Raw genomic sequence first — 13,033 nt, 5'->3', positions numbered from 1 at the left:
TATCAGTTTAGAGATGTTTTATTTCCTCCAATCTATAGCTCACTCTTAGCCCCCAGATCAATTGTACTGGTTTATTGATTAACCAGGCAGTGATAAGTTGGAGGGAGGATAAATATTGCTATATATACATTTCTTATATTTGGATATAATAAGTACCTTTCTTCATGACATCTGACATGTTTTCCCATAAGTTCTCATTTAAGATTTTAGTCCTTTAAAGATTTTGGCTAAACAAATTCTTGAGGTAGTGGGAGTCTGTACAATGATGAGACTTGATCAACTCAGGGAACGGTTACCCCTATGCTTGCTCTAAGTTACTTTGTGAATTATCATATTAAGGCAAACCAAATTGGGGTCATGGTAATTTACAGAGCCGTTCCTGGGCTTCTGTTGGTACATCGAGTGGCAGTTTGTTACCTTATAGTAAGGTGCTCAGGGTACTTCACAAAGAAAAACTATGAGCCCTATTATATTATGACTCCCACTGGTTAGAGCTGGTGGGAGAAAAGCAGTACTAACAGCCACCCTTCCAAATAAACTCCAGCATTCTTGAAAACTGGAAATCTTCACCAGTGATGAAACACCGGTTTAGAAACACAAAGAGTTTATTGATAACATTTAATTTTAAGAGTGTATGCAAATAAAGGTATTTTAAACACACATTACTTGGGTATCAATTTACTAAGAAAATAAATTAAACCTTGCTAAATGGACAGGAACTTGGTATACGGAAATTGCCTGCTATGTAGGATTTTTCATATCTACACATCAGTCTCAACTACCCTTGTTTAACTCTAGATTAACCACATGTCCCCAAGGGGACTCTTTCCTTTCTTGGTCCAGTAAACTGCATCAGTTTCTGCTTTTAGAAAAGCATTACATTTTGTAACTTCATATAGAAAGAACACCATGAGCTAGAGAGCTCAGTTTTATTTTTTCTTTTTTCCTAAGATAATAATAAAGCCTTTGAGCTTAGACCCTATTAAAATTGGTTTAAGGCTTGTACATGAGATTGACATTTATAGGAGATAAATCTGAACTCTGTGTCTCCAGACCCCAAACTGTATTTTGACACATTAAATATCACCTTTCCATCCAGTACTATAAATCGCAGTGCTGGATTAGGGTCGGTGATACATGTTATCTGTGCTCTCCTTCACTACTTTTGTCAGCAGCTCCCTTGAGGAGGGGAAAGTGGAGAGGTTGGAGTCAATACAGTGAACTCCAACAGTGATCTTATGTGAGGTTGAACTTGATTAATTTCATTCCTAAATTAACAAAACTTGGACACATACATTAAGGTCATGATTAACTGGAATTCATAGGGAAATGAGACATTGTAATAATCAATTTTCTGATAACTTATGGCTAATTAATCCCCCCCACTGAAAACAACACCTCAGATGTTGAAAAGCTGTCTAAAATGTCTGAATATGGGGACTTCCTTGGTGGTCCAGTGGCTAAGACTCTGCACTCCCAATGCAGGGGGCCCAGGTTCAATCCCTGGTCAGAGAACTAGATCCCACATGTCACAACTAAAGATCCCACATGCTGCAATGAAGATCGAAGATCCTGCGTGCAGCAACTAAGACCCAACGTAGCTAAATAAAATATAAATATTCTAAAAAGAATGTCTGAATATGCTTTCTAGCCTCACTTCAGTAAGATTTGATGTTTATTATGAAACTGTACTTTGCCAGGACTTCCCAGGTGGCACAATGGTAAAGAACAGGCCTGCCAATGCAGGAGATGCCAGAGACATGGGTTTGATCCCTGGGTTGGGGAGATCCCCTGGAGAAGGGAATGGCAACCCACTCCAGTATTCTTGCCTGGAGAATCACATGGATGGAGGATCCTGGTGAGCTACAACTCATGGGTTTGCAAAGAGTTGAATATGACTGAACACACATGCACTTAGGTTACTTTGCCAACCACCTCATGGAACTTTGGGGGTGTGCCCCCTCTGGGGGATATCCCATGTATGTGTTTTGTCAACCCAGCTAATGATGTTGCTTTATTGCACTCATTTATATGCACTAGGTATTCATCTCTTAACCCCTTTAGACAGTCCACGTTTTTCCTGTTGAAAGCTGCACAGTGCTTGGCACATAGAAGATATGTTAGCCTGGGTCCTCTGAGAAGCAGATGTTAACTAGATGTGCAAGAAATTTATTGAGTAAAACACTGGGGAAGGAAATGAGCAGGGAATTGAAGGATGCTGGAGAAGCCATTTGACTGTGGTGTAGGTCTGACCCCTGTAGAGGGGAGAGGGAAGGAAGGAGGATTGAGTAGAAAGAATGTAAACTGCAGGGCAGTTTTAAGGAAGTTTTGTCAAGGTCAGTGGGGAGTCCTCAAGCCAAAATGCCTGTCAGCACCTTTGCCATGCTCAGTCATTGGCTGGGAGCAGCCCCTAAGGATTGTGGCATAGGTATAACATGGCAGTGAATGCAGAGTGCAGCAGCTGGGGTCGTTAGTTATACACCCTGCGGCAGAAGGTCTGAGATGCCCATATTCATGGCCACTACAGAAGGAGCTCAACAAATGCTTATTGAAGGGAAAGTTTGAGAAAAACAGGAATTACAGAAGAAGGGGATTAGACTTAAATATTCATTGAGCCCTAATATTTGCTAGTACTGGTGGAGGATATAAAATCATGGGACTCCCTCCTGGTTCTCGCTTCTCCTCAAATGTCACCTTGTGAAAGAAACCATCCCTGATTACCCTATATAAATAGAGTCATCCCTGCAGCCACTACATCCCCTATGTCTCTTAGTTTGTTCCTTAAACATTAAAAAAATCAGCAGCTTTATTGAAGTTTAATTGACATACCACAAATATTTTAAGGGTACCCTTTGACAATTTGACATATGCCTTCAGCCATGAAACAGTCATCACAATCAAAATAACGAGCATACCAATCACTCTCCCAAATTTCCTCACTCTCACCCCCTCCTTGCCCTCCGACTCTCCCAACAACCACTGAACTGCTTTCTGTCACTGTGAATTTTCACTTTCTAGATGGAAACATACAGTTCAGTTCAGTTCAGTTGCTCAGTCGTGTCCGACTCTTTGCGACACCCTGAATTGCAGCACGCCAGGCCTCCCTGTCCATCACCAACTCCCGGAGTTCACCCAGACTCACGTCCATCGAGTCAGTGATGCCATCCAGCCATTTCATCCTCTGTCGTGCCCTTCTCCTCCTGCCCCCAATCCCTCCCAGCATCAGAGTCTTTTCCAATGAGTCAACTCTTCGCATGAGGTGGCCAAAGTACTGGAGTTTCAGCTTCAGCATCAGTCCTTGCAATGAACACCCAGGACTGATCTCCTTTAGGATGGACTGGTTGGATCTCCTTGCAGTCCAAGGGACTCTCAAGAGTCTTCTCCAACACCATAGTTCAAAAGCATCAATTCTTCAGCGCTCAGCTTTCTTCACAGTCCAACTCTCACATCCATACATGACCACAGGAAAAACCACAGCCTTGACTAGACGGACCTTTGTTGGCAAAGTAATGTCTCTGCTTCTGAATATGCTGTCTAGGTTGGTCATGACTTTCCTTCCAAGGAGTAAGCGTCTTTTAATTTCATGGCCGCAATCACCATACAGTAGGTAATATTAAAATCAGGTTTCTTTCACCTAGCATGATGTTTTGGGGGGTTCATCCGTGTGGTGGCATGTATCAATAGTTTATTTCTTTTTATGGCTGGGTAGTATTCCATTGTATGTATATACCACAGTTTGTTTTCCCTTTACTTTGTGTTTTTTTTAATCTGTAGCATTTATCACTACTTGACCTTACATATGCAGTTTGTTGCCTCCCAGAATATAAGCTCTACAGGGGCAGGGTTGTTACAGGACTGCTATATATCCACAGTGCTTGGCACATAGTGGATACCCAATAAAACATTTGTTGAATGACTCTTACTCCCACAGCTTCAATTTTCTTTCACATACTGATGAATTCCAGGGATACAGGAATGTGTTGAGTCACCAGTGAAGAGCAGAAAACAGAAAAAGGGGTTTTTATCATTGAGAAACTTGGTAGATGGTAATTGTTAACTGAGATACAGAATGCAGGAGACTTTGTGTTTGTGCTTCTGGGATATATTGAGTTCAGTTTGGGGTATGCTGAATTTGAGATTCCCATAGAGTAGTTTGAAAATGTGGGATTTGGGAGCTGAGAAGAGAGGTAAAGTCAGGATTAGAGAGTTCAGCAGTCATAGGAGTTATATCAGATCATCAGGGTTGAGAGAGAGAGAGAATGAGAAAGGGAGTCAACAACATTTATGTGTTAGGCAGAAGAATAGGAAGCAAGAAAAGACAGATAAGAATAGCCATAGCAGTAGGAGGGTGTATGTGGGTGTATGGGGATGTGTGGGCTCAGAGTAGGTTCACTGAAGCAAGGAATGGGGAGAATTTTAAATAGGGATTGGTTTACTGTGAGGACTGCAAAGTGTCACATTGAGTAAGGACTGAGAAGAAAAGGTTCTGATTCCCTAATTTTGGAATAATCGAGAAGATGATTCATTTGGAAAATCTTTATCAAGATACAAAAATAAAAAAGGCATTATGTATCCTTTGGGAGGTGGTGAAGAGGTGGCTCAGAAATTCAGAGGAACAAGAGTTTGGCATTTGTGATAGAGCTAGAATTGTTGGGGTTGTAAGGGATTTTGGTGATTGTCTGTATGCTAATGTTAGAAGCATGGGATTGGCCAGACATACATTTCACTTGGAAATCATAACTGGAAGTTTGAAAATTGCGTCTTGGTTGTGTTCTCATTCATAAATTATAGTCATGAAAAAGAAATTGTAGGAGTGAAGACTGATCTTTTAACAGGCAAATTAAATATTGGTGTTCAATGACGTATACTTTGTGCTATAAATTAGTTTATGCAGAATTTATGAGTCAAACCTAGGCAATAAGTTCTCATGGTTATTCAAAAAGATTCAGTCATAAGGATAACTGGGAGAAATCAGGGATTATTTAAGATAAACTGTAATTTTAAATAATCAAGATTTTACTGTATTTTAAAAGAAACGCATTGTTTTGCTGTATTTGCCTTGTGTGTGTGACATTCTGCTTACTGAAACATGAAAAACTTACTTGTTTCAGGATCAGATCTGCAAGTGTGTCTCCCCAAGGGCCCAACATGCTGCTCAAGAAAGATGGAAGAAAAGTATCAACTAACAGCACGATTGAACATGGAACAACTGCTTCAGTCTGCAAGTATGGAGCTCAAGTTCTTAATTATTCAGAATGCTGCAGTTTTCCAAGGTGAGTTCTGGGCATCATTTGAGATGTGCTGTGCAATGGCATCATTCTTCGGGCACTGGGCTTTTCACATGCTAAGTATAATTTAGAAATTACCATTCCAGTATTAATGCTTGATATAAAAACCTCCCAATGAGAGATTCTGGTTAAGGAAAAACATGGTTTTTAGAGAAGCCACATTACAGTCTTTGGGAAGGTGGGTATTGTCAAAAATCATTGTCCAAGGATATTCTGTTTACCTGTATGGAAAGGATATAAATCTCTGAAGAAAGAGTAAATGGTACTTTTTCTCCACTAGCCCATTAAACTTGTTTAAAACACCAAAAAGTTTACTTAAATACCAGTTTTCTGCACAAGTTAGTTGGATATTTGTGGAACATGCACAAACTCTTTCTGACCACTGGGACTATTTTCATTTAAGAGGGAGAAACTGGCTTAATGGCTCCACATCTTCTCATCTGTGTGAGTGGCTATCTTTCCTTTCTTTCTGAGTCTCAGTACTTACTATGTGTGTATAAAGGATAGCTAGGAGTGATAGCGAATATGTGTGTAGCGCTATGTGCTAGGTACTCTTGTACGTGTTTTACATATATTAACCCATTTGAGCCTCACAGTAAACCCTTTGAAGTAAGTAGCATTATTGAGTGAAGAATGAGTGAGTGAGTGAAGTCGCTCAATCGTGTCCGACTCTTTGCGACCCCGTGGACTGTAGCCCACCAGGCTCCTCTGTCCATGGGATTCTCCAGGCAAGAATACTGGAGTGGGTTGCCATTTCCTTCTCCAGGGGATCTTCCCAACCCAGGGATTGAACCCAGGTCTCCCGCATTGCAGGCAGATGCTTTAACCTCTGAGCCACCAGGGAAGCCATAGTGGTATGATTAGTTTCCCCATTTTATGGATGAAAACTCAAGGCACAGAGTGGTTAAGTAACTTGCCCAAGGTCACACAACTAATAAATGGGGAAAGTAGGATTTGAACCTAGACAGCCTGACTTGCCGAGCGTTTGCTTCATTACACCACTTTCTGTGAAGGAAAGTTAATTATGGATATTGGAGGTTTCTTCTATCCTTCCTTAAGCAGATGGAATGAGCTGCCTTCTTGTCCCACAAGGAGAGAATTGGGGTCAGGTGAAAAAAGAAAACCACTTCTGACTACTTGACATTCAAACTCTTTTGATTTATGGCACCTTTATAAGAATTAACCTGTTTGAATTGTAAGGTGGGCTGATTATAGCTTATTTTGTCTATTGTAACGAAATACTTAGAATTAGCTACAAAAATTTTTCAAATTAGCTAATAAAACATACGTTCACAACAGTTTCTTGGGTCAAAGCCTCAGGGGACATTGGGCTGATTATATGAAGTATAATACAGAAGCTTGAAGTATTTGTTAAAGCTATTTATGCAGTCAGACTCTTGTGAAGAGTTTGTTGAGACTAACAATTTGGCAAAAGAATGAATAATTTAAGCTCATTTTAAAAATACATGTACCATTCATGTACTTCTTAGATTAGTTTTGGAGCTGATCCGTTGGGTGAAAGTGGGGTGATGAGAAGTGATGTGATACCGACAATCGAGTTGAAGGAAGGCTGAATCTTACTCTGGGGTGTCAAGGTGCTTTTCTAGAATGTAGTATTTGTGATTTGTTTCATTTCTGGAGAAACCAAGCTCACAGATGTTATCTTGCTACCTTTTCCTGGCCCGGCTGGAGCGGGGTGGTGGCGTGATCACACTGGTATTGTAGTGCAGAGTAAGCTGATGCGGCTGTCCATCTGAGGACCTTGCATGTCAGCATTCATATCTCCATCCAGTTCTGCATTTTGCATGTTGTATTTTCTGCTTCTGGAACAGCACAAGAGCAGGAGAGAAAGTTTTGACAAGATTTTGGATTAGTTTCCAACCATGGCTGCTTTAGAATGGAAGTTGAACATTTGTCATGTGAATAGATGGTGGTGGGGGGTGGACAATACCTATTAGCTGTCCTCTCTCTCTCTCTCTCTCACACACACACACAGACAGAGACATCATTTCTCAAATTGTGGGGACAGGCAGGACAACCCTAGCAAAGGAACCTGGAGACAACTGACGTGTAAACTCATTGCTGCTGCCACCTTCTCAAGGCTGGTGCCTTGCCACCATGTGTACTCATTTGGTATCTGTTTCATTCTGTCTTCTTACTCCTTTCCTGTTTATTTTTTCGAAAAAATAAACCCCAGAAGAAAAAAATAGAACATGGTCCTAGACCTCGAGGCAATTATACCATGCTTGTAGAGACATTGCCCCAAATCCTTTTTGTACGATTGTCCCCTTGTTTGGAGAGACAAGACTGAAATCAGGGACTGCTACGAGATGATGTGTTATTAATTACTGAGAAAAAGAGTATCTCCCCTTTTTTTCTTATAGCTACTTAGTATTCCAATTAATTTAAATTGGGAGCACAGTTGCTTTTTCTCTAAAATACACCCCATCCCCAAGATTCTGGTAGAACAATTTATTGAGAAAATTGCTCCAATACTTCACTCCTGTGAAATTTGATGTTAGCTGTTTTCACCACATGAAGTTGAAGAAGGCGCATCTTGATCTTGGCCTACATCCACAATCTCTTTAGGATTCCTTCACTAGTCCACATTGGGGGTATTAAGTAGTGACTGCGTTCTGCAAATATGTGCACAGTTCCACGAGCAATCCTTACTGCCTCGATTTGGAGTTATGTCTTCTTTTGCAGGAAGCCTTTGCCCTCATAAATGAGCCTGGGGTCCTTTGCTGCAGTGGTTAGAATGCTCTACTGCTAATGTTGTTTTGATAATGATTGAAGCATTAAAAAAGTTGTTCTTTATTTTCAATCTTTGCATTGCCTCGTTTCCTAAATTTAATTTACTTTGATGTGCTAAGTAAAATGGGGCAACACAATCGTTTTTTGTTTCTGCTTAATTAATTCTTTTTGAAAAACCCCTTCACTTAAAGTAGATTTCCTTTTCTCTTTTTCTTCTCCACTACCTAATAATGAGGATGATGATGATGATAATGATAATAATAATAGTGATAGTAACAGTTTGTTAAGTGCCTACTATATGATGCTTACTTTTACATAATTATCTCTCATTCAATTTTCCCAGCAGCCCTATGAAGTTCATACTGTAATCATCTCCATTTTACAGATGAGGAAACTCATTGATGCCCAGCTTTTTCCAAGCCATCATGTGACATGGTTTTCCTTGTTCTTAGTGTGCTTGAGGTAAAACAAAATTAAGAAGTTGCAGGATTTGTGGTCCTTGAGAAGAAAAATGGGATAGAATTCTGAATTTTTCATCATATCTCCACCACCTATCTATCTTCAAGCCTTGGGTTCTGGTTTCTTTGTAGAATTTAAAACTTGTATGGGAAGATCCCCTGGAGAGGGCATGGCAACCCACTCTAGTAGTCTCACATGGAGAATCCCATGGACTGAGGAGCCTGGCAGGCTGCAGTCCATGGGGTCATAAAGAGTTGGACACAGCTGAAGTGACTTAGCACACACACACCCAGGAAATATTTGGGGTATGTCCAGGTGTTTTCTGTATGGTAGAGGATGCCAGTCTTCCCCAAGTTACCACTGACTTGGAGTGAGAATACTTTTCAGAATGTAGCAACACTTTGCTTTTCTGGAAGTTGCCTCTCTCACAACTGGAAGTCTCTCTATCAGAGAGGAGAAATGCTGGGTAAAGCAGAAAACATCTCTGCACCTAAAATGAAGCTCCTGCTTAGGTAGTTGACTCATCTGAGAGCTCCTGGGTCCTTGTCCAGAGCCTACTACTGTTCTGCATTTATGCACAGTCTTTACAAACTTGATTTTCTAGTTTTCTAGTCACTAGTAGATAAGCAGTTAACTAGAAGCGTTTTTTGAAAGACTGCCAGAGGAAAGTACATATGAGGAGCAAGAAGTTAACGAGTGACAGTAAGAATAGAGGACATAAAAGTGACTTGAGTACCCATTGAATGTGGCAGCTGGGAGCATCTTATAGAGGCTTATATTGCTACGTGCCTCATAGCCCCTAGGTTATAGTAGACCCAACAACTAATGTCCCTAGTGATGGCTATGAATTGATAGGGAAAGATCAAGTTATGTTCATTTTTTCCCCTGAATATTTCCATTTTGAATGGCTAAAAATATTTTTGGTGCTGAAAGGCGAAGGAGGACATGCTGGACTTGGAGTCAGAAAAATTTAAATTCTGGTTTTCTGTTTATGGGCTTTATGTCTTTGAGAGGTTCTTTAGACTCTAATAGCCTCAGTTTTCTTATCTGCAAAATGGAGACAATATTTACAGTCCTGCTTCCCTCAGGAGTAGAGGTAATATATGCGAAAATGTCTTGAAAACTGTAAAACACTATATGCATGCAGTATTATCTAGACAGTTCATTTTGTGGCTGCTTTACCCCACATGGGCCAGATAAATGATGCATTACCATTGCAGACAGTAACCTAGATAAAGCCGGAGTTCCTGATGTAATTTAACAACTTTTACCAAGTGTAGGTGATGCTGAAGCAGCTCCAGTGCGCAGGTGAGAGAGCACTTAGGCAAAGGACCCTTTGAAAGAGAGGTTTATTTTATGCATTCATAGATATGAAGCTGTGTTGTTTGAAATGCCAATACTTCCATGAGCAATCCTTTTTTAAGCTTCTGAAATCTTCTCGGAAGGCCCCTACCTGGTGTATTTTACACACAAATGGAAGGCTAGATCACAAAGACACTGCTGTGTTCAGGTATGTTTTCATTGCATTTTCTGGTCCATTCTACCAGGGCAGAGAGGAAGAAAAACGCTGTCTTCATCCAGTGTTGGAAGGCTTTCTCCTACCTGCTCTCCATGGAAGAGACGAGTCGGGTGGGGGCAGTGCTTTGCGCTTCTTTTCTTTTTCTGCTCCCTTATTTTCCATTTCCATCTGCTCTTTTTTTTCTGTCAGATTCCTGTCTCTCCCACTCCCCCCTAAATAAAATTGTCCTTGGTTAGAACACCCTTTTCCATCAGCTCAGAGCAATTTCTCCAGTCATTTCTGCTTGAAATAACTGTTTAGGGACATTATTCAAGCAAAGCTTTTTTCCTTCACAGTTAATATGTGACTAAATAATTGCTTGAATGTTGATAAACATGTTTTTGAGATTCAATCATTTGTTAATTTAGTTTTTATAATGTGGTGGGGGTTTTAAGTGAGTACTGAGCAATTTTTCTCCATTTCACACTTTTTTTCCTGCTGCCTAGTCTGACACTTCTCCTGCCCATGCTGAGCTGCAGTGAGTCCTCAGCACAAACTGCGGGCCATTCTGTCACAACCCTTTCTTTTTCAAAAACAACATACAGGAGAAAATAATTACACTGATGTCTAATCAGGACTTAATTCATTTGCCAAGACCAAATATAATAACATTAAACTGACTCAGAGAATTTTAGGAACGCAGACCATGACCATGAGTGAGGTTATATATCCTCAAAAATGTAAATTATTAATCAAACCACTCATCTGTACAGCAAAGCTCTAGTAATCCCATTATAAAAGGGTGAATTTCTCATCAGAGCCCAGAAGATGCTGGCTTTAATTAGTGGACTTTTATGGTGTTGACTCAAAGAGATATTTTGGTTATAAAGTTTTTTAAAAATGTGATTAATTATTAGTACTATTGGAAAAACAATTGGAAACTGGGCGTTTAAAGTTATTTTGGTTTTAAACTAAGAATTTTTTGGATTTAATTCAGTTTCAAAATTCTGTGGCTGTAGCAGAGCCAGAGACGGTTCCGGGTGGGGGGGAGGCATGTGGGTTCAGTTGTAAACCTTTCCTGTGCCCGCTATTGATTTAGAAGTCAGTCATTAGACTGAAAACTGTTTAATAAAAGGAGCTTAGAAATATGACTCAGTGGGCAGGTGGGGACTGTCTTGGGCCAAGAGTGGGGTGAGGAGATTGTGCAGATTAACCCTTTACCCCAGCCTGTGCCCCTTGTTTCTGAACTCCCCCCTGGAGCTGCCTTCATCACTGCCCACCTTCTCACTAGTGGGCCTGACAAAGCAAATTAAAGGAAATTGTCCCTGCCCTCTAGAAGCTTCCAGGAAAAATACCACTTTTGGCTGGAGTGATTACTCCCTCCCCTCCCCTACTGGGATTTGTTTACTTTCTGAAAACATATGTTCCTCCTCCTCTTTCTGTCTCACTGAGTTGTACTACCTGATAGCGGAGTAATGAAGCATATGTTCCAGAGATTTGAATTCTCCTGTCAATCGAGTGGAGGTACAAACAATTTGCCTTTAAGCTGGAAGTGGTATCACAGAAATGAAAAACACCTTTCCTTCTATTGACTGTGAGATGCTTCCAGGGGCTGCTGCACACCGTGGTACTCCTCCGTTTGCTGTCTGCTCTTTCATTCAGTCATCAGGTCTTGCTGCTTCTTTCATACTTCCTCCCATCTTTCCCCCACATTCTGTTCCCCTTTGCCTTCCCTAGGTCTCAGTCATCTCATTAATCACATACCATTGCCTTGTAGCTCTGTTTCTCTGATTTTAGTTTCAGGCTCCATCAGCTCACATCCAGGCCACCTGCAAAAGCTGAACTGGGTTTCATGTCTGTGGTCTCCTCCCTTGCTTCTCAGTTCAGCCGTGGAGTATAAGTTCAAGATGGCAGGCTCTGGGATCACTTGGGCTGGGTTTGAATGAATCTAGGTGGCAGAGGTAGGAGATGTGGAGCTGGTGTGGAGGAGAGAAATTGAAGGCTTTTGCAGTAAGAATCACAAACCTCCTGTCTGAATATGTATTTAAGTCTGTGAGAGATGAATGAAAAATTTCCTGTTCTAAAGTGTTTTACTTATATTATCTCATTTAGACCTCACACCAACCCACAAAGTTGGTACTATTTATTATTAGCCTCATTTTATTGCTGAGGAAGTAGAGGCTTAGAGAGATTAAGTAACTTGTCTAAAGTTGCATAGCCAATAAATACATGGAGCAGACAGGAGTTGAACCTGGACATACAGCTCCAGAGCCTGTGCCCTTAATCACCACGTGTTTTATAGTCACTGTATTTTGTTTCATGGTCAAGGACAATCTCCCCAGTTCTAGCTTTCTTGCATGGGAATTCTATTATATTTAACTAAGTAACATTTGCTGAGCAAGTATCTAGCACGTCTGCAGGCAGGCAGGTATAGGGAATTCAAAGATAAAAACTACTTCATGCCTACTTTCAAATAGCTCAAATTTCAGAAACCAAGACTTTTATACATGAGTATCCTATGAGAAATTCAGTAAAAAAAATGTTAGCCGGTTTCTCTATAGGGGTTAGGAGTGGATCCAGGTTTTTTTTTTTTACATTTATTTATTTTAATTGGAGGCTAATTACTTTACAATATTGTATTGGTTTTGCCATACATCAGGATCCAGGTTTTTTAAGGCTCAAAGGTTACAGAATTTGAAGGCCCTCTTAAAAAAAGGAGACAAATGTGCAAAAACCAAATGCCTGTGGTTCTTCTAGAAGGAGGCTTGCAAGTGCGGGTCCCTGTAGTTTGTTTCATTAACTTCATAGGAAATTCACCTCTGTGTGGGGCTGTGGGGTTGGAAGAGATTAATTTCAACCAGAGGGCAGAGATTCTTGGAAGAGATTGCCTGTATGAATTCTCCAGACAGATGTGGCTCTTGATCAAAGAGAAGGGCCAGTGAGGGAGTTAGGTAAATCAGTACACATCTTTCTGTAAATTTAAACTAAACTTTAAACATTATTAATTGCCTACTAGGTACAAGTCTTTCTGGAC

General features: G+C 40.5%; 1 protein-coding gene and 1 non-coding gene across 2 annotated transcripts in view; both read left to right on the top strand.

Annotated features, from left to right (window-relative positions):
• GPC3 (glypican 3) overlaps positions 1 to 13,033 on the top strand; it is a 463,318-nt gene that overhangs the window by 27,315 nt on the left and 422,970 nt on the right. The window contains exon 2 of the mRNA XM_070783773.1: positions 5,112 to 5,273. Within this exon, the coding sequence (XP_070639874.1) occupies positions 5,112 to 5,273 (162 nt within the window). The remainder of the gene's footprint in view (positions 1 to 5,111; positions 5,274 to 13,033) is intronic.
• TRNAG-CCC (transfer RNA glycine (anticodon CCC)) lies at positions 1,443 to 1,515 on the top strand. Its single transcript has one exon. It is a non-coding gene; the product is annotated as a tRNA-Gly (tRNA).

This window comes from Bos indicus, chromosome X, assembly GCF_029378745.1.
Source record: "Bos indicus isolate NIAB-ARS_2022 breed Sahiwal x Tharparkar chromosome X, NIAB-ARS_B.indTharparkar_mat_pri_1.0, whole genome shotgun sequence".
In the NCBI taxonomy this organism is placed as follows: domain Eukaryota; kingdom Metazoa; phylum Chordata; class Mammalia; order Artiodactyla; family Bovidae; genus Bos; species Bos indicus.
The sequence above is the reverse complement of the archived record's forward strand: the minus strand, read 5'-3'. Positions and strand labels throughout refer to the sequence as shown.